Consider the following 21,837-nt stretch of genomic DNA (forward strand, 5'->3'; position numbering starts at 1 on the left):
GTCTGGCCTGAGGAGCAAGGACTGCAAAAAACTGTTCAGAGTCACCCAAATTATTTTTTTTTATAACATGTCCATATAGGCACAGAGGGGTGTGGGTGTGTGTTATCTCATACATTGGAATTTTTTCTCACTGGGGAGTAAAAGCCATGAACAAAAATCTACTTAGGTGTTTTTTACTGTAAATGCAGTGTACCAGCAAAATATACTTGCAGCTTGGTTAGGTTTTTGCTGTTAGTTTTCTGATGAATGCTTGTGACTCCTAGTAATGTTTTGCATTTAAGTCAGTTCTGCTACTTTGCTAAAGGAAACTCATAGAAAACAGAGCTGCAAGGAGCTGCAGGAGGCCATGTAGATTTAGCCACCATAATAGCTAACAGGATAATTCATTTAAATTGTCTGCCAGTTTTAATTAATTAAAGAACCTTCAAACAGTCTTTCATATGCCTTATTTCAGGAATGATATTATTTGGGAAAGGACAACTTTTTACAAGGGAAAAAACCATAAAATCAATAGTCTGCAAGCACAACTCAAAGTAGTGGAAAAGAATATTAAAATTTCAAGCATGTGGAAAATGTAATTTTATTTCACGCTGAATCATATCAAGTAATACCTCCCTGCTTTCGTAGCTTACTCAATGCAGTTAAACTGTTCATGATGAAGACTGGACTCTAAATGAAGGACGGAAGAAGAAAGCTCTGGCTACCTACCTGCTTACCTTTCCCTCTGAGGTCTCATAATCTTCTTTAAGTCTTTCCCAGAGCAGGAATACAAACTGTTTACTTCTAATGTGTCAGTGCTATTGGCCTTCTTTTGTAATTTCTTTTGACTTTTGCAGTCATTCCTCACCCCTCTTCTGTTTCACTGCATTTTGCTCCTCAACCTCCTTCTTCCTTTTTGCTTGCTATTTTTGGTTGCAGCTGTTGTAATGCCAGCTGGAAGAAACACGGCTGGTATTCTCTTTTGAAGACTGTGAGATTAATATCTATTATAAACTTTCTAGAGTCAGAATTGCAGTTCCACAGGTTTTCTACCTTGGTGTCATCAGCTCCACTGTTCCTGAGAAATGGAGTGGACAAGGCAGGTGATCATTTCAGAAGAAAAGGAGGGAAGTAGCTGGGGAAGCACCACTAATTCGAAGAAAAGGGCCAGGCCTATTAGATTAATCTCATGCTCTGTGCAAAGGAGTGGAGGGTAATATACTCAGGATGCTGGCAAGGAGACAGGCATCTGTATTTTGAACTAATGAAGTCCTATTAAGATCCACGTGCTTGGAAGTGTTCCTGGAGTACTGTAGCTAAGTGTGGATCATGGCAACCTAGTCATCATTCAGCAGAACACGGCCGCCTGCCTCGCCGGCTCAGATGCAATAAGGCAGTTTTCCTAAGCAGATGTGTCTGAGACCTCAAGGGCATCAAAGTGTCTGAGATTCCTAACTACTCTGACAATCTGGCAGCAGATCTGTTTGGCACAGGGCACGGCAAAGCCAATAGCAAGCTTTGGAGTTGTTTCTCTCTTCCCAACACCATCTTGCTCAATGTCTTTCAGTAAGATGCAAAAAAAAATAAGGGGTCAGGCTGAGAAAGGAATGTGATAAAGAGCTGCTTGTGGCCTTCTGTACTGTTGTCATTTGACACAGCAGCTCTCTAGAGATTGTACAACTATGGATAGATGAGTTTTGAGGGTGTCTGGAGTTAAATGTCCTGTGGGTAGTGGACTAAATAAACAGCCATTACCACTCTCTATAGGCTTGAGAGAACCTCGATATCTGGGTGTACCACCCACCCCAGCCCCGGTGGGCTTGGCATTATGAATCACAAATGCTCTTTCAGCACTGATAGTGTGCTAACTTCTGTGAAATTAACATATGTTTTCTTATCTAGTATCCACACACAGGTGCTGATTTTGTGGGTGGTCTCCCAGAGTAAAGCAGACTTTCTGGAAAGAGGGTCTTAACCAATTCTTCACACAAGGAACTGGCTTCAAGGGCAACTTAAAGGCAGCCCTAAATGTCAAAACTCTACAATAGCAGACAAAAAAAAGGTATTTTTAAGTTATTGTTACAGCTGTGCCGTAAGATTATAGGAAATCTTTATGTTAGAGTTTATCTGCATCGTTTACTGTTTTCCATCAGCTTTGCTGACATTTTCTTCTCTGCTGTTTCAGTCAATATGAGTCAGGAGGAGAAAAGGACATGTTTAGTACACAGGGACATTTACCTGAATCTGAACGTGTTCCATGTTGTGAACATATTTCCTTCTTTTCTTCCTTCACAACTTGGAACTGAACAAGTGTGCATTAATCTTATTTCATCCCATCCCACTTTTATGCTAGAGAGAAAAAATTGAAACACTGTAATTACTCATCAGACTCAAATTTATTTTTATATTAAAAATATGAACCATTAAGGGGAAAAAAATCCAAATTCCATTTCTGCAGGCTCAGCTCTTTGCCATTCCCTCCAAAAAATAGTATTTTCAAAGCTTTCAGTTTCCATTATCCATTTCATTTTACTGTGTCAAAAAGGGAAAGAATTTCATCTGTTCTCAGGCTATTCAGTGCTATTAGGAATGAAAAATCCTGTCTAGAATGAAAAATCATGTTCTGCTTTGTTATGATTATTCTAGCTCTTTAATACAGTCCACATGGTGCAACAGTACTGTTGCAATTAAGCCATCCAAGCAAAGGGTAGTGGGGGAAAAGTACAGTGGGGCTGTATCTTTCCTTTGCCGCTAGCCTAGTCTTTCATCGGTGAAATAGCACAAGGGGAAGGGGAGGACCTGGAGGAGGCTAAAGGAGCAGAAGCATAACCAGCCAGACCACGAAGAAGATCATGAGCTGCTGAGACGATGCACACAATCTGAGGGATAAATTCCCTTCTTTCCCAAATGCCATGTGATTTCCTACCCCAGAAAAAGTCTAAGTGCTTGATTTGTATAAATTTTACTCCCAGTGTGAAATGCAAGAAGCAGTATTTAACGTTCAAGAAACATAATGCAAAATCAAGAGAAATGGAAACTTGCCAAGTGATCAGTTCCCTGACTTGTTTTCTCAGTCACTGTATTTAAATTCCACATAAACTCAAAGATCTTTTTTCAGTGTACGAAGACAAATATTTGTTGGTCAACAGATGACCCCTGCTGGCGTGCAATATCAAAAAAAACTATGCTAACTAAAAATATCTATTTATTTTTTCCAGCCTCCTTTGTGCATATTTGCCTGTGGTTTCTACTTCACTTTGATTAATCACATTACTCCATCAAGACTGTATCTCTGCAGTCTGTTTCCCGAAGGATTATATGTTGCCTTTCTTTCTTACACTTCTCTCCATAATGAATAATATGCTATCCGTTTATCTACAGTATCTTCTCATCTCTGCTCCATGTGTCCAACAATTTCCCTCTGATCATTTTCAAACAAGTTCCTGGCGATCTTCTTGTCTCACTGTCTGTTTATTTGGTGATGATAGCAACAGCTTCTCTTTTCAGTGCTTCTGCACAATTTGTAGTGTTATCAAATTCAGACTTTTATCAGTAATACTGTCATTATTGGTATGCTTTTCTCTGTTTTCTCGTACTTATTTGATTTTGACCTAACTTGGACATAAATTAGTTTTTACAAGAGTTCACTTTATTTGGCCAGCACATGCAATATCTTCCTTTATCTATGACCACTTCTTGTTGTCAGGAATAGTCCATCTGTTTTTCAGTTGGCATTATCACTGGAATTCTACATAGTTGTACTGTCTTTTGGCAATTCACTCAATAACCCCAGCATCCTCTCACCAGCAAGGATGCAAACATGGTAAATGGGATTGGGTGAGACATTCACATCAGTACAATGTAAAGTTACTTTCTAGTGCTAAATGAAAATTCTTTATTTAACTTTACCATGTCCATCTAACAAGTTCAGTCAGCTGTGCATCTGAAATCACAAAGTACATTATAATTTTTCTCTACATGATGTTGGACACACTTCTATTACTAGAAATCATGCATCGCATGTTGTGAAGTCTTTGTGATGTTCTTTGTGCATCGTGACTCTCTTGAATAACCAAGAAGAGACTTTCCTCATATGCGTATTTAACTACGTTGTTTGAGATAGATACTTCTCATGTAAGCCCACTGGAGCTTTTTGTGAGTTGTTTTTTTGTTGTTGTTGGGTTTTTGTTGTTTGGGGGTTTTTTTGTGAGCAAAGACTAAATATAAAACAGAACTTTTATTTTTCTCCAAACTTTATTTTGCTTTTATTTTTGCTTTATAGCTAAAGGATGTCAGCAGCTTAGAGCATGCCTTTCCATCAATATTCTTCGCTTATTCTTGAAATCTTTACTTCTACCCATGATTCAGAGTTGTTACTCCATGAGGTAGTGTGTCACTGCTCACTGACTGCTTAGCAACTTCAGTGCTAAGAAGTGAGGTGTAGAAGAAGCTGTACTTACGACATCCCTTAGGACAGTATACTGTCCTCTCTTTGGTGGGAGCTTCCACATTTAGCATCCACATCCAGCTACTGGGAAAGTTCTGCCTGTGGCTTTCACAGCTCTTCTCCTGCTGGTCAGTTCCTTGTTTACCAGTTCAGCTGTCATCCATAACACAGAGGAATTTTGTTGGTTTTTTTTTTTTAAAAAACACCCTTATTTGCCTTGGATAACTGCTAAAATCTTGTCACTTTGGATTACTTTTTTTTTTTTTTTTTTTTTGCCTTCCAGCCTCTCATTAAGTTTAAGAGCATGTGTTCCTTATAGAAAACTTTGTGCAGCTTTCAATACGTCCCAGAATTTTCATTTCTTCCTTTTCATTTCTTCTTTCCATTTCATTTAAGTGTTGCCATGTTAGTCTCCAGCAACATTTCTGCCTTAGGGACCTTCACCTTAAACATATTCTGGTTGTATTAACTCCATGGCTTAAATAGAAATGTTTCTTCAGCCCTTTCCTTTGTCACGTAGAGCCATCTCAGTACATCCACTGCAGATGTAGCCTTTTCTGAACCAAAGATATTATTTCTCTACTTTTTTTTTTTTTTCATGAAAAAGCCTAACATCTGAGGAAAGTATTATAGAGTTCACAACCTCTCTTAAATAAAACTCCTTCCATGGACTTTAAATTAGATGCTGAAAGTGATCACAAAAATGAAAAAAAAGCAAATAAAAAATGTTATATTTGCATTTCTAGTGAGTGTAGTTGTCATTCTGTGGAAAAGTTTTCTGTACTTATGCAAACACAGAGCAAATGGAACTGATTGGGTTTTGGGGGTTTTTTTGTTTGTTTGTTTGGGTTGAGTTTGGGTTTTTTTGCATTGAATCTTATTGCAAACATCAATATTGAAGTCATGAGACCTTGTGGAATCTATATCAGGAAACAGCTTGTCATTAATTTGATTTCATTATGGCCTGATGACCTCCACAGCTTTAGTTGGGCTTGCAGGTAGGACTTAATTGGTGTCCAAAAGCCTGTATAAGGGAGAACATGTGGACGGCACTTTAGTCTCTTGTATATGTTTTCTGAGAGATGAAGTTCAGAACCAATTCCTATAGTGCTGAATTGATACTTTTTATTTAGAGAGCAGCACTGAAGGGTTTAAAACTGGAAACCAATGAAAATTTACTATCATCATCATCATCATCATCATCATCATCATCATCATGTTCTTCTCTTTCCTCTTTTTTAATTAAATAACTTAATTAAAAGACTAATTAGCAGTAGCATATCAACATAGAGATATAGTATCTGTGCATTTTTCTTTATAATTAAGCTTCAGCTATGGGTTTTCTGCCTTTCTCAGTGTCTAGAATTCCACATTTATATGTCATTTTAATGTTTATTTTGCAATGTTAAGAAAAAGTATGCTACAAAAAAGGAAGAAGTTTATCATGTGGTTAAGGCACTAGATAGGAATTCAGGCATTTCACACTGAATGCCACTGGTGCCACAGGTTTTCTCTGTAACCTTGAGCAAATCGCTTAATCTCTCTGTACCTCTGCTCCTCATTTATTTTTTAAAGGATGAAATATTTTTCCTGTTTCTGTATTTACATTGCAAACTCTTTACTGTATGTTTTATATGATTCTTTTTGCAATAAGGATCTTATCTAAGAATTCTTATAACAGGGTTGCTTTTATCTATGTAAAAAGAAATATATTATGTATGATAGATTATCCTGTATGATAGGTGATCCTAAGTTATGATCTAGCTGTTTAAGGAGTTACTATTATTACTAGTAAACTAGAATCATAGAATGGTTTGGGCTGGAAGGGACCTTTAAAGCTCATCTCATTCCAAGCCCCCTGCCATGGTCAGGGACACCTTCCACTAAACCAGGCTGCTCACAGCCCCATCCAGCCTGGCCTGGAACACTTCCAGGGATGGGGCATCCACAGCTTCTCTGGGCAGCCTGTTCCAGTGCCTCACCACCCTCACAGTGAAGAATTTCTTCCTAATATCTAATCTAAATCTGCCCTATTTCATCTTAAAGCCATTTCCCCTTCTCCTATCACTATGTGCCCTTGTAAAAAGTCCCTCTCCACCTCTCTTGTAGGTCCCCTTTATGTACTGGGAGGCTGCTATAAGGTCTCCCTGGAGCCTTGTCCTCTCCAGGCTGAAAAAAACCCATCTCTCAGCCTTTCTTCATAGGAGAGGTGCTCCAGCCCTCTGATTGTCTTCATGGCCCTGCTCTGGATTTGCTCCATCAGGTCCATGTCCTTCTTCTGTTAGGGACCCCAGAGCTGAACACAGTACTCCAGGTGGGGTCTTACAAGAGCAGAGTAGAGGGAGAGAATCACTTCCCTTGACCTACTGGCCATGCTTCTTTTGATGCAGCCTGGGATTCTGTTGGCTTTCTGGGCTGCAACTGTACATTGCTGGTCCACGTTGAGCTGTTCATCCACCAGCAGCCCCAAGTCCTCCTCAGGGCTGCTCTCAACTCATTCTCTGCTCAGCTGGTATTGATTCTGGGTGTTGCCCTGTCCCAAGTGCAGGACCTTGCACTTGGCCTTGTTGAACTTCATGAGGTTTACTCAGGACCACCTCTAAAGCCTGACAGGGTTCCTCTGGATGGCATCCCTTCCCTCCAGAGTGTCAACCACATCACACAGCTTGGTGTCACCAGCAAACTTGCAGAGGATGAGCTCAATCCCACTCTTCATGTCACTGACAAAGATGTTGAACAGCACCAGACCCAATCCCAAACCCTGAAGAATACCACTCATCACTGGTCTCCACTTGGACATTGAGCCATTGACCACAATTCTTTGAGTGCAACCATCCACCCAATTCCTTATCCACTGAGTGGTTCACCCATCAAATCCATGTCTCTTCAGTTTAAAGACAAGGATGCGATGTGGAACAGTGTCAAAAGCTTTGCACAAGTCCAGTTAGATGATGTCAGTTGCTCCTCCCTCATCCATCAGGGCTATAACCCTGTCATAGAAGGCCACCAAATCTGCAAGGGAAGATTTGTCCTTAGTGAAGCCATGTTGGCTGTCACCAATCAACTCCTTATTTGCCATGTGCCAGGAGGGTCTGCTCCATGATCTTGCTGGGCACCAAGGTGAGACTGACTGGCCTGTAGTTTCCCAGGTCTTCCTTATTTCCCGTTTTAAAAATGGGAGTTACATTTCCCCTTTTCCAGTCCATGGGAACTTTACCAGACTGCCACAACTTCTCAAACATGATGGATAGTGCTTTGCCACTTCATCTACCACTTCCCTCAGGACGTGTGGATGCATCTCACCAGGTCCCATGGACTTGTGCACCTTCAGGTTCCTTAGATGGTCTTGAACTCAATTTTCTTCTACAGTGGGTGGTTCTTCATTCTGCCTGCCTTTGCCTTCTGTGGTTTGGGTATTAGTGTGTTAGAGATTCAGTCAGACTCAGAGCTTCAGTGTGGCATGGCTCTTTTATCAAGAGATGATGGGCTGGTCTTACAAAGGCTGTCTCTATAGCAGTAAAATAAATGTGCTTGGGAATTACTATGCCACCCTTGAAGACAACCACTACAGAGTGACCTGCTTCCATACCATTAAAGTCAAGCCAGCACTAAGGCAAGCAGGCTGCATCCATACTGCTTATTGGGAATTGTCCCTGGCTTGTAGTAGCTCCCAAACTATATCCTGGAGTCTCATGAGAGCTTTCTGGGTAAAAAATTTAAAAGTATTGGCAGAACAAAGAAACATTTGTAGGCTCTGTTTAACAGTGGCCAGTCAAACACTGTACTCTCACTACCCACTCTGCTTCTCTATATAGCTATATGCTTACAATACTCTATCCCAGTCTTGCTTGATGTAAATCCTGAGGCTGGAAAAGAAGAAAGTGAGCTGCAAAAGGAGCTTTGCTAGTAGTAAAACATAGGAAATGACATAGAAATGTGTTCAAAGTAAGTCTGGTCAAAATCCAGATAAAAAGCCATTTCTGTGGAAACTACTCCATAATACATTAAACATTCACTGGCTGAGTAAGTTAGACTATGGATGAGCAGTTCAAGTGATTCAAGTTTACATTTTGTTTTGTATCAAGAGGATCAATTTGGTGATTAAAGCGTTCATTCAGTAGGTAGATGATATGGCTTTACGTCCCCTAAGCCAGTGAAAGGATTTGAATTTAATTGTCTTTTATATTTATAAGAAAGCCAAGGACTGGTACAGAGTGAAGAACCACATTATCTTGGGCTGTGCTCTTGAAAAGAAGAGTTGATCGTTCTCCTCAGTATACCTTGTAAGAAGGTATTAGGCATGCAGCTGAGTCTCCTAAACAGGTCTGCAGTCCTGAGCACAAACCTCAGGCTTAGGGAAGAGTCAAGCTAAAGACAAACAGGTTTGCTCAGCTCTTCCTTCTACCTTACCTAGGGACTCCTGGTGATTCTAGTTGAATCTTCCTAGCACAAAGTCATTATCTTTTGACTCCTGCCTGCCTCATATCTAAAGTATTTGAAGCAAAGTTCATTTGTGGGCTTTAGGTCGTCTCTGGAGCACATCAGAAAAAAAACCAAAACATTAAGTCTATGCTTTGGTGTTGCTGAAATCTGGGGATTATAGGCATGCTCAGTTCAAGGATGCCAGTTTGTGTCCCAGCCGCTTCTGAGGTGAACAGCCAAGGCTGGCGTCAGACAGATGAGGTGCTTAAGAGGTTCTCTGCAGAACAGCCCAAGCTGACACTCAGCACAGGGAGAGCTGGTAGGATGCACTGGTGTCAAAAATCATTGTTGTGCCCACCCCAGCTACATGCTTCTCAGGTCTGTCATCGTGGGCTTGCTGGCACAGACCTCTCCAGCTTACACTCTAATAATAGTAGAGACACAGCAAATGTGCCCCCATACACTGTGTGCACAGAACCTGCAAGTCTAACTCCTGATTACTTCTGCCTCATTTGACAGCAGAGCATTTAAATCTCTGTTGAAATCTAAACCAGGCTGATTCTGAAGGGCTTAAATTCTAAACATGTTTACCTAAGAAGAGATCCTATTACAGTACAAGCCTCTACACAGTCAAGACCCACAGTGGGGCTACCAGACAGCCCTAGTAATGGTGGGTGTAGCTGAACTATCACTTCTAGAATTGTCATCCTATCCCAGATATATTGCCCGGTGTTACCATGTAGGACAGAAAAACAATAGCAAACAAAACAGTTTTAACTCATTATTTTGCAGTTTAAAAAGATTTTGCAAGTGTGGCTTAATCACTTGCAGCAACTGACTAAACATTATCTTGCATATTGCTTTCCAATGAGTATTTTATGTGTTGTTGTCTCTGCAGACTGAAGAAGTCCTGAAGATTGATGGAGGGCCATGCTATTCAAACAGCAGGCGTTGCTGAGACAGAAGCTCTTTGTGCTAGGCAGCCTTGCTATTGGAAGTCTCCTATATCTAGTTGCCAGAGTTGGGAGCTTGGATAGGTAAGTTCTTTTTTAATAATAAATGGACTAGGATTGTTCAAGTTTTTGCTTCAAGGATCTGATTTATTTTCCTTTTTTTCCTTCTTTCCTGTTGTAGTGTCTACTCGTACAGAAAGACAGAAAGACTGTCTATTCTAGTAGTAGTTTTCACTGTTCTTTCCGCCTCTTTGGAGAAGAAAATAGGAAAATAGAGTCACAGGTCATCACTGTTGAAGAATTTCTGTCTGTCCATTTGTATTCTAAGCACACTGACACTTGTTTTCAGAGAAGAAATAAAACAGCATCCAGTAAAAATGTCATTACAGTAACTCATTTTTGTTTGTGTGCATCTGTGTGTTGACCTCTAGTTTCAGCAAAACAGTTATGATGTATTTATATATCGTCTTTTCTAAATTTATGAGCAAGCAATTAATGTGCTACAGTGGTAGTTAAAATTAAGTATGAGCCTACAGAGTAGCTCGTCAAGTTTTGAATACTATTTCACTTGAAAGATTGCTTCAGGGTTTCAGAATTTTAACTATGTTAATTATCCAGTATTTTCTGGAGCTGAATGTGCTAAATAAGTGGGTTTTCTCTGCAAGTGATTTCCTGGAGAGCAGTAGAAAATCCAACAGAGAAAATCAAAAACTATTTGGCACTTTCGACCAAGCTGAGTTTTGGCTGGTTATTGACAGGGCAGCAGTAGTGCTACCTGCACCAACGTCACTGTTTCTGTCACCCTAAAAATGACCTGGGTTTGGTCTGTTAGGTGCTACACAAAGACAGGATATAAAAAAGCTCTTTCAAAAGAATGAATGAAATAAGACTTCAAGATTTCCAGAAGCTGGTAGAAAGCTTGCCAGTGCTAATGCTCTAGTGTCCTTCTTTTAAATAAAGTATTAATTGAGTTCAAAATTGAGACACAATGCTGTGTGAACATGGAGTGTGTGGAAAGTGAATCAAAACCAGAGCTCCCTAGTGTCCATTGCTAGGTAATGTTGAGCTCCATTCGAGATCACTGAGTGCCTTCTTCAGCTGCTTAAATCCATTGCAGAAGAAGAGGGAGACCGTGTACTCAGCTAAGACCAAATGCATTGCAAATTAAGCCCCAGAATTTATATCTTCTTTCCCTTGGTGGTCAAAGCACCTCTGATGCTTCAGAGGTGAAAACTTCACTGAGAATAATGTCATTCTGTAAATGGAGGCAGAAATCCTTACCGGCTCTTTCAAAAGTATATTTTATGTTCAGAGGCATGAAATCTAATTAACCTTATGCTATTATCTATGCTTGCACATCTACAGAATTTACTGATGGCTATAAAATTATCTTGCCACAGTATTTGACTTGCTGACCTCCTGCGGCAGTGAATTCCACTGGTTTCATATATAATGTTGCCAATGACAGTAAAATTCTGTTTCATTCTTTTGCATTATCCAGTGTGAAAAATACCACACTGCTAAAAACCAGTCCTTGTATTTGGACTTGGTATGAAAGAGAGAGAGAGAAAGAAAAACTAGAAAGGATGAGACACAGATGAATTAACTGGAAATGTTCTTCTGCCTCAGCACTAGGGCAAAATCCAAACTTGTTGAGTCTGTCAGTAAAAGGATGCTGAATGGCTCCAATAATTTATGCTGATCTAATTTGAACAAGAGAGCTGGTATTATCCCAAATCTGGATTCTTCACGCAGTGTGCAAGAGCTGATCCACACACAGAGTCAAGATATTTGCTTATTGCATGTCTGCACAGAGACGGGTGCTGGCTGGTAATCCACAAAGCCAACCTGCCTCTTCACACATAGCAAATCTTTTTATACACTTTGAAAAACTGTTTACAATTACATTTAGTCACACTTAATTTTCATAGGTTCTTACAAGCCTCATCTCCATTTAAAGGTACAGTGTTCCTTTTTTCCACCGCACATGTTCTGTGGGGAGGGGGCTTTACTAGTAGGGGGCTCTATTTGCTCGAGGGTAGACCTTGTAGTATGCTAATCAAGGTAGTTCACACCTAGTTTCAGTAATTTTCTGTTTAGTCTCATTAACCACTTAGTTCTCCTGGAGTTTATCTTGTTGTGCCCCAGCTTGACGTGTTTATGGTGTCTGTTCCTTACCCCAAGGCCATGTTTTGTTAAGTGTTTGTAAGGATTTCACTAACATCCTCTGCGTTTCAAATTCTTCCTTTTTTTTTTATGGTAGATACTTACATTTTTTCCCCTCTGTTTTTTTTTTAAAGTAAATAATTCTTATATCACATACATCAGTGGCCCACATTTAACAGCCTCAGATTGGGCTCTTCAACAGGAATGTTTTGAATTTTCTTAGGCCCAAAGGGAAACTGCCACTAGTTTATCAAATTCATCGAGTCATCAAGTTTGATAAGCTGAGCACTTCCCTTGAGAGGCAGCCACCGTCCTGCAGATCCTGAGTTCACGGAGCTGTTTAGTAAGTGAAAGCTCAAATAGATTCTGTGCCTGGCATTTTTGAGAAGATCTGGTTCAGTCTTTGAGTTGCCTGACTCCCTCACCATCAGTATGGGGAACCTCCATACCTGATTTCCATGCGCCAAATTGCTTTGGCTGGAACCAGGTTTATAATCTTTTGCCACTCTGACGCCTCCATTGGAAGAAAAATAGCAAGTATTCTGGATCAGGAGAGACAGCACTGCTACTTGTCATTAAGTCTGTCCGGCTTTATTTTAGCTGTTTTGAAATTTGTGAAAAATACAGTTCTCTCATATGAGTTGTTTTATGGTGGGTTTTCTCAAGAAGAATGTTTGTGGAGTTTTACTGTAGCAGTTTGAGAAATTGCCTGTTTTGGGAGAGCAACTCAGTGATATAATAGAGGTCATGTAATCTTTTTTTTAAAGACTTTTATTTTAATGGAAAATATTACTCAGATAATAAAAAAATATTAACATGTTGCAATGTAACAGCAAATAGTTACATTTGGGGATTCAACTACCAAGATCTGACTGCCTGCTTAGTACCACCACTGCCCAGATCTTTTTAAAGGCTAATTTTTATTGTTTAGATAGAGGAGATGAAAGGGGAGAGTAAAAAACCTGAAAGGTAAAGGGTAGAGGAAGGACTTTTAACAACATCCAATCTTTTCCCGTAGGCTAGAGGATATCTTGAGTATTTATTTACTTTTAAAGGAAACCACCCTGTTTGACAAGCTGTTGTGTTACACTGAAGGCAGTGATAACTGTCTTTTTGAGAAAAAAAGAGATAAAATTAGTTGAGATGGGTCTGGAACTGCTGTTGTGGAATCCTCTTTGCTTGAAAACAAATAACAAATACACAGAAGGAGAGGGAAGAGAAGAACAGAGCTAGCAATTGCAGCTTCTGTTTCTTATGCTTTTAACTGCCACCTCGCTGCTGCAGAAAGACTGTCTTGCCAGCCACACCACAGTCTGATCAAATTGTACCACTGTTAAGTCAAGACATTGCTTTCTACTTCGTTTTGGGTTTGGTTTTGGGTTTTTCAATTGGCAGGTTTGCATCAGCGTTTCAATGATTCAGCATTCGTCACCAAGTCAGGCTCTTATTCAGTAGGTGGCAGATAGTAAAGGAAAAGAAGAGACTAGAAACTTGAGAAAAGAAATAACAACAGGAACTCACTGCTCATCACAACTTCTAATTAGTCTTGCAGGACTTAGCCAGAGTTTATGTGAACTCAGCAATGTCATCTGGGTTATTTCTTCGGCTCTGTCTGGACAGGCTATATCTATCTCTCAGCATCTGGATAATCAAGGAAACAGCTAGCAGGTCAGCCAGGGGGATCAAACTTACTTTGTCCAAACCATCCATTGTCCTAACGTCAGTGTCAAATTAGAGATCCCAACAAGCAGTGATGGATGGAAAAGCCATAAAGAAATAAGTAATTCTGTCCTGAAAGCAGGGTTTGAATAATATACAGTGAGTGAGTGAGGGGCCACATGCTGAGAAACCAGAATAAATCCTGAATACCTAAACAGCTATTAATGAGCATCGCCCATCTGGTATGCTAGCTGAGGCAGGGGTCCTGCAAAAAATAATAGCATGTGGCCATGTAATTTAAGAACTGTATCATAATATACATGCACAGTGAGCTCATTAAAATTGCCTAGGCAACCTTTGTTCTTACATTTCCTTAATTTTGGAGAGCATGGATCTGCAAAATTATTAATAATATTTTTCTGTAGGACTTTGGAAGCTCTGTCTACACACCAATTTAGTCTTCAGTGCAATATTGGCCTGTATAATGACCAAAGTGCTGATTTGGGAGTGGAGGTGAGGGCTTATTCAAGGTTCTGTAGTAGCAAAATTTTAACTTTTTTCTTACTGCATCATTTCTCGCATACAGTGACATGAATTACAAGAAGGGAGCATTAGTAAAGTGGAAAACAGGTGAAATAATAATTGCAGGTGAATATAAAAGAAGCACAAAAATGCAAGCACAAAAGAAGAAACCGTAAGGCACAAAATGAAGTTCACTGGGAGGATAATAAATGATGATAAGAAAATCATTGACGTAAAGATGTAATAAATGTATTTTTAAAAACTTTTCTTGCCATTCTTTCTGTGCCTTGCTTATCATGTCTGGTTCAAGGTTCAGAACCTTGATCTTTCCAATTCTGATTTGCAGGGAAAACACCAAGCATCTTTTTAAGAAGAGGGAAAACACTGAAACGTTATGCCTAGAAAGCTGGTTTTCATCCCTTTTGCTCCTTTTCACTAAAAAAGCCAATTCTGGATCAGCAGCTAATAAAGTCAACTCAATGGGAAGCACAGGAAAGAATTCAGGCTAGAATAGAAAAAGCATTTGAAAGAGATTACTTAAATGAACTGGATTATCAGATCAAAATGACCAAATAAAATTAATCTCAGAATGCTTTAAAAACTGCCAAAGCAATCACAAAATAATGAGGAATGTGGGAGGTGAGGCAAGGTTCAAGAGCCCTGAGAACAGTGATCGTAGTGCCTATGCTTGCAAAGACCAGAAGGGTGGAGTTAGGAGTTACTCAGCTAAATCACAGCAAAATACCAGAATAATCAAACCATTTGCAAACAATTTAACCGTGAGCAGAATAAAATAAAAATTGAAAGATGGACACATCACATTACATTGCAAAAGGTTTCCAAGAGCGTGATTGCCTTACATGGAAAACTTACCTTAAGAGATCCCCTCTTTTTACAAATATCTCTTATTTTGCTTGCAGACTGCAGCCCCTCTGCCCCATTGACGGTCGATTTGGACCCCGCAGCCAGGACGAAATCCCACTGCGAGCTCTGCAGTTCAAGCGAGGGCTTCTCCATGAATTCCGAAAGGGCAATGCCACCAAGGAACAAATACGACTGCACAATCTGGTTCAGCAGCTCCCCAAGGCCATTATCATTGGGGTGCGGAAAGGAGGCACCCGAGCACTGCTGGAGATGCTGAACCTTCATCCCGCAGTGGTCAAAGCTTCTCAAGAGATTCACTTCTTTGACAATGATGAGAACTATGCCAAGGGGATCGAGTGGTACCGGAAAAAAATGCCTTTTTCTTACCCTCATCAAATAACAATTGAGAAAAGCCCTGCATATTTTATTACTGAGGAAGTACCTGAAAGGATTTACAAAATGAACTCATCTATCAAATTATTGATCATTGTCAGGGAACCTACCACAAGAGCTATTTCTGATTACACTCAGGTGCTGGAAGGTAAGGAAAGAAAGAACAAAACTTACTACAAATTTGAGAAGCTGGCTATTGATCCTAATACCTGCGAAGTGAACACTAAGTATAAGGCGGTGAGAACCAGCATCTACACAAAACATCTGGAGAGATGGTTAAAATACTTCCCAATCGAGCAGTTTCATATAGTGGACGGCGACCGGCTCATCACAGAACCACTGCCAGAACTCCAGCTGGTTGAGAAGTTCCTAAATCTTCCTCCAAGGATAAGTCAGTACAATTTATACTTCAATGCCACCAGAGGGTTTTACTGCTTGCGATTTAACATTGTCTTTAACAAGTGCCTGGCGGGTAGCAAGGGACGCATCCATCCAGAGGTGGACACCTCTGTCATTACCAAATTGCGCAAGTTCTTTCATCCTTTTAATCAAAAATTTTATCAGATCACTGGGAGGACATTTAACTGGCCCTAGACTAAATTTCATACCACACTTTCTGTTGCACCTGAGGCATGCAATAAATGTCTCTGCTAAAATATGCACTTTTCATAGACACGGCTATCAAAGTAACTTTTTTTCATGCATACGTGTACATATGCAGTGTGTGACCAAATATATGGTGGGATCAATTTTTTCTACAGAATAGTAACTAACATAAATTTACTGTCAGCATAGTTGTATCTTTTAAGATATAATAATAAAGGGAAAGGAGGTATTTAGGGAATAAAGTCAGACACCGTCAAAAGGGTCAGTATTCCTCTCACTTAGTGAAGTGTTTATGTGACATACTTATTGATCTAATAAGAATGTTAGTCATGCCATTAAAATTCATGTCAAAAGTCTGTGAAGCTGTGAGCAAACATAATCTTCAGGCTATATTTGGTATGTATATTGCTAAAGGAATACTGACACTTTACACACAGTGCTGAATTTTTACAATGGGAGTGGATAGTACTATTTTCTTATTATTTGAAATTAATATCTTATCTCATACAAACAACATTGTTTCAGAGTTCCTGTGGTGAGTTTGCACTATTGTTTTATTGTACGGACCATAGTGTCACTTGTAGCATGTCAATCATGTGTCAAAAAAAGGTCAAATAATTTTTAATTCTATGCTTGTGTGTCAACAAAGCTAAACATTGTGTACATAGTGTACAATGTTTGTAAATACTGGTTTCACACTAAGTAATTCTATTTTGTAAACTGAATATGGCTATTTAATTTATTGTGAAAATTAAATTTATTGTGGTATTTAAAAATGGAATGGATTAAAATTACCTATATGTGCAATGGCTTTTCACCTTTGCTTGATGTACATCAGCGTGGTCCCTTAGCCCAGACAGATCATATGCATGGGTATGAGCGCGCTGCACATGTAAACTTGGTTTCTAGATGGTTGAGAAAACTGATACGTGCAGTGAAGCTGAGTTTATTAAAAAACTCATCCATCTGGGAATCTGGTGTAATGCACACCTCAGAGAACATTATTGCTGTTCTGTTGCAGCAGTTTGCTATAATTAATACAGTTGCAGTAGCCCGTGAGGCTAAAGAATGACTGCAAAAGTGTACTGTAACCAGGTGCATCAAAAAAAGCAGAGCCACCATTAAAACCAAGATGACAGACAGACAAGATTAGAAGAAGAGTTATAGAGATTTCAACACCAAAAGCTGGTGATGTTCCACAAGTCAAAGAAAACAATTGTGATACCTCTGCTTTTATCTAGTAATATATGTACTTGCTCCAACCAACCAGCCACAGTGTTATTACTGGTACAGATAGGTCGTGTTCCCATTCAGTAAGGGACAAGAAATTAGCTCAGGAAATGAGTATTTTCATGCTTTATACATTGTATGGCTCTTAAAGAGTCATAAGCGCAAGTATAAAAGCAATTGAAAAATTTCCTTTAAAACAAGAAAAAAGAAAGAAAGAGAAAAAAAAACAACAAACCAACCACTTTAAAACCAACATCTAAAGATTGATGGGGACACAGATTTTGGAAGTATCCAGAACATCTGAATATTCTGAGCTACAGTATCAGAGTAGCTGGTAGTTCAGATTCTAATAAAATAAGTTTTCCCTGTGGGCTGTTTATCTTGCTCGTGATTTGGAAGCATTGGTTTTCTAAATAAGTGATTTTTAAAACTCTTGCGAGAGATTGCTGCTTGTCTTGCTGTATCTTTAATCATATGTGCTAGCACTGTGAGCAATGTGCCCTTTCTTCATGCTGCTTCAGAGCCTTGCCAACACAACACGGTAGAGCATATGTGAAATTTTCCGCAGTAGCTACAATACTACTCACTGTTTTCCTGTATGAGAGCCATTTATCCTGCCCACATCCAGACATAAAGGCGGAGACATTTAACTCATCTAATAGCAATCAATGAGGAGATTTTATCCAATTTTACATTTTCACGATCTTCAGGTGAGCAGACAGATTCCAGATGGCTTTGGGTGATACTGGCTTCATGTAGTCCTGGCTGCAAACTATGACTGAAGGCTGAAATGTATTTTCAATGAAAGGGACAAATTAGGCCAAAGTTACCTCTAAACATGAAATATGCATATTAAATTAATATCTCTCTGCACTGATCAGAAAAATCACAGAGACTGTGACCTAACTGATACACTTCCACTGAGCCTTCAGTGCAATGTCCTCAACTCTTTCTGACATTACCTAGGGAAGAGAAAATTTCAAGACTGGTTCTTAATACACAGATCCAACGCACCACCCAAAGCACACTGCTAGGTTAATGGGGGTTTTGCTGCAGTATTCATAACCAGTTTGAGAAGTTCTGACCTTATGGTATTTACCTTTTTGGGAGCAATTTGTGAATAATTCATTGCAACCTCCTTGCTTTGCTTTCCAAATCCTGAGTGAATAATTTCTATTCAAATTGATCATGACTGTTCAGACTGGGAAGAGCACTCTTAGCTGGAGTTTATGATTGCAGAGTGATGCACAGCTATATGAAGTTGCAGCTGTTAACTTCCAGTATTCAAGTTCTCTGAAGACTTGCATCTTTCATATTTTCTGTACTGTCAAATAGCAGTCTTCACAGCTTTGATAAATGTCTGGATAAAAAACTGCTAATATTTCTGTGCGTTTTTATCAGATTGTCCCAGCTGCTATTTAAACTACATAGAACAACAGTTTGCAGCATAAAAGAATATCAGAGATTCAATTGAAATTGTATTTTCAGAAATCAGTATATAAGTATATAAAGGACTGGCATTTGGAGATCAATGATTCATTTAACAGTAACCCACTACACTGCCTTTTCTTAAGGAAAGCAGAATAAGCATGATGAAAATGTATTTGCCTATTTTAATGGACTTTTTCCTTAGGTTTTTTTTTTCCTCTTTTTTTTTTTTTCTTTTTTTGCCATGATGTCTAAGCGTACAAGAGAGATGTTTTTGGCAACATATTTCATTATAGTACTCCAAGATTTTTAAGAGGCAACGATCACAAACTGAAACACAGGAGGCACCATCTGAACAGCAGGAAACTTTTTTACTGTGAGGCTGACAAAGAGCTGGCACAGGTTGTCCAGAAAGGTTGCAGAGTCTCCATCACTGGAGATATTCAAAAGCTATCTGAACACAGTTCTGAGCAACTGGCTCTTGGTGGTCCTGCTTAAGCAGGGGGTTGGACCCCCCTTCCAACCTCAACCACTCTGTGATCCTTGTGAAAGTCTCCCTCTACTATTAATGTTCTTCTTCAGTATTACCCATTAGTTCAGCATTGCACTGACCACAAAGGTCCAAGCTCAGTGCCACAAGCCAGTCCAAACCCTGTTCAAACCCAAACTGTGGAAGCACTACTGTGCATGTTTACTCCCTGGCTAGCTGACCTAACTCATGTTGGGAGCCCGTGCAACTTACTGGAACCCTCTATTATTGGAGAAGGTGAGGAAGTAACTTAAATCTTTCTTTTTCCCATTCTGGATGACCTCAGCTATGATGTTGAGTGGCAGAAGGTATAGTAATTCAAGGTCCATAGCAGGTAAACTTCCAGAAAAAAGAATTTAGTGAAGCTCTTTTCAAGAAGCTCACAGTAAACAATGTCTCTTGCATGGCATTGTCTACAGCAAGACTGTAAGGTACACCAATAAACTTGAGGAATAGAGACATTAAAATTTGTTCATATATGCCTATTATTTAAATTCTCTGCAGTTCCAAATTACATTATCAGCTACTTACAGTAGACACATGCCTTAGGGATATACCCAGAACATGTGGACTGCTTAGTGAATGCAAAAGATTCATGTCTGAATGTACGTGATAAAGATTTAACTTATATTGCTTCTCCTTTTTGATTTGAGTTATATTGAAACCAAAGTGTAGATCGTAATTTGAAGAAAACCGAAGAAAAAGTTCAAGCAACCCACAAACACACGACAATAAAATTTTAGAGAAACTTAATTTCCCTGTCCTCAATATAGGTTCCTTGATACTAATGAGACTTGTTGAGATCATTACTTAGCAAGCTAGAACTATTTTATTCTAACAATTAAATGTTAGCAACAGTGACAGAATAAAGCTCCTATAAAGTTGCTGGTTTGTATGAAGCTTTCAAATGATGCTGTTGTAATAGACAAGACTTTACTACTTCAATGCTCACAGACCTATGGTGTTAAGCTTAAAGATTCCATGCATTTGAGGCCTTTCTAAATTCCACAATTCTGCTTCCAGATATTTTCAATTTAATGGAATAAAGTTATTATTAAAGTGGAGTACCTAAATTCCACACTGAAGTCATTGCATCCAGTTATTTTGCAGACATGATTTCACACATGCAACTGGTTTATCTCCCATGCAGTAGGGTTGAGTGCTCTAACAAAAGGTGTTTGCTTGCAGTTTAACTGATATATCTCATTGAAGTTCCAGCAATAACATATAACTGAAATGAATTATCTGCTTCTCTGGAGAAGGCTAAAGACAGAGCCATCACTGGAAGGGATTTTTAATACCCACTTGAAAAAGTTCAAGGCCCAGTTCCTCCTAAAGCAGCTAATCATCCAGAATCATCCAGAAGCATTGCTTGTTAACAACAGCCTTACAAATCACTGCTGCTGGTTTTGGTACAATGACTGAGAAACCCACAGTGACCATCAAGTTCATGAATAACCCTTCTTCATGAAGAAAAGGTCAGCAGTTGAATGTTACAGGGAGTGGTATCGCTGCTTTCATTTAAAATGGGATAAAATGCTATTTCTTTTCTGTGCAAAAATAACTTCAGAAGCCAGATTTGTAGGAGCCTACAAACCCACAGTAGTTTAAGTAAACCCAGCTGATGCCTGCCAAGGTCCCAACCTCCCAGCCCACACAATGTGTTCTTTCCCTCTCCTTTGCACTGACTCATGTTTACTCCTTCCACATGGAGCTGCTTCAGTTCACTATGCCAGCAGAAGACTAACCTGTCCTAAAAAGGTGAGTAACATCACTAAAGCTTTACTGAGTCAGAGCAAAGGTCTTTTCAAAGCAGGATCTGTCAGTAGAAGTGGCCAATAGTTAATCCTTCAGGAAGTACATAAAGACAAGGGAAGCATGAAGACATTCGCAGGCTTCAATGGTTTGCAGTCATCAGATGTCTCCAGTGAGAGAGGGTGGTCTTCAGATGTAGCAGCACTGAGTGCCCTCCTCTTCCATGCACTTAGCCAGAAACCCCTTGAACCCACTGACAAAGCGTTTCTGAGCTGCACTCTAAACTCTCCTATGCTATCAATTTGCAAGAAATGAATCAGAGAAGTTTGGGTAGTACTTCTAAAATCAGATAATGAATATAATGATACGGTAATAGTAGTTTTATTTTCCCTCCTAACTCACTTTGAAAATGCTATGGTTTGTTCTATTAAATTATTCTCAATTACTCTTATAAAAAACACTTGCTACACTATTTCAAACTTATTGGAGATCCCTCACCAAACTTGGTCCTCAGATTTGTAAAAGACTGCAGATGCAGAATAAATTATGGCAAATTTTACTTTCTAAAGAGCTTGTTTGCAAAGGAAAGGACTTCGTATAAATGCTTTAAAGAGAATTTAATACTAATATCAGACTTTGATACAGTCCTTTGATACAGTACACATACCATACATATATAGTACATATACTGTACATGTAATACACAGCAAACCATAAGACATGACAAGGAAACAATGCCACTTCAGATGTCAGACGTTTTTTGTTATTGTACCTGCCAACTCCAAGGACCCCAACTGGCTACTGAGCTGCAGTTCTACTTCAGTGTCACTGTTTGGAGTCTATAGCGTAAGGTTTACTTCACAGAGGAGAAAAAAAATACTTTA

General features: G+C 39.3%; 1 protein-coding gene across 5 annotated transcripts in view; it reads left to right on the forward strand.

The window, feature by feature from the left end:
• Positions 1 to 20,570, forward strand: part of HS3ST5 (heparan sulfate-glucosamine 3-sulfotransferase 5) — a 199,923-nt gene extending 179,353 nt beyond the window's left edge. For 2 of the 5 annotated variants that reach the window (XM_080389722.1, XM_080389719.1), the window contains exons 3-4: positions 1,882 to 9,885; positions 15,069 to 20,570. In XM_080389722.1, the coding sequence (XP_080245848.1) occupies positions 9,779 to 9,885; positions 15,069 to 15,999 (1,038 nt within the window). In that variant the 5' untranslated portion in view covers positions 1,882 to 9,778 and the 3' untranslated portion in view covers positions 16,000 to 20,570. The remainder of the gene's footprint in view (positions 1 to 1,881; positions 9,886 to 15,068) is intronic. The other 3 variants (XM_080389720.1, XM_080389723.1, XM_080389721.1) reach the window with 2 other exon arrangements.
• The last annotated feature ends 1,267 nt before the right edge of the window (positions 20,571 to 21,837 follow it).

Source organism: Falco punctatus (genome assembly GCF_963210335.1).
Source record: "Falco punctatus genome assembly, chromosome: 5".
Classification (NCBI taxonomy): domain Eukaryota; kingdom Metazoa; phylum Chordata; class Aves; order Falconiformes; family Falconidae; genus Falco; species Falco punctatus.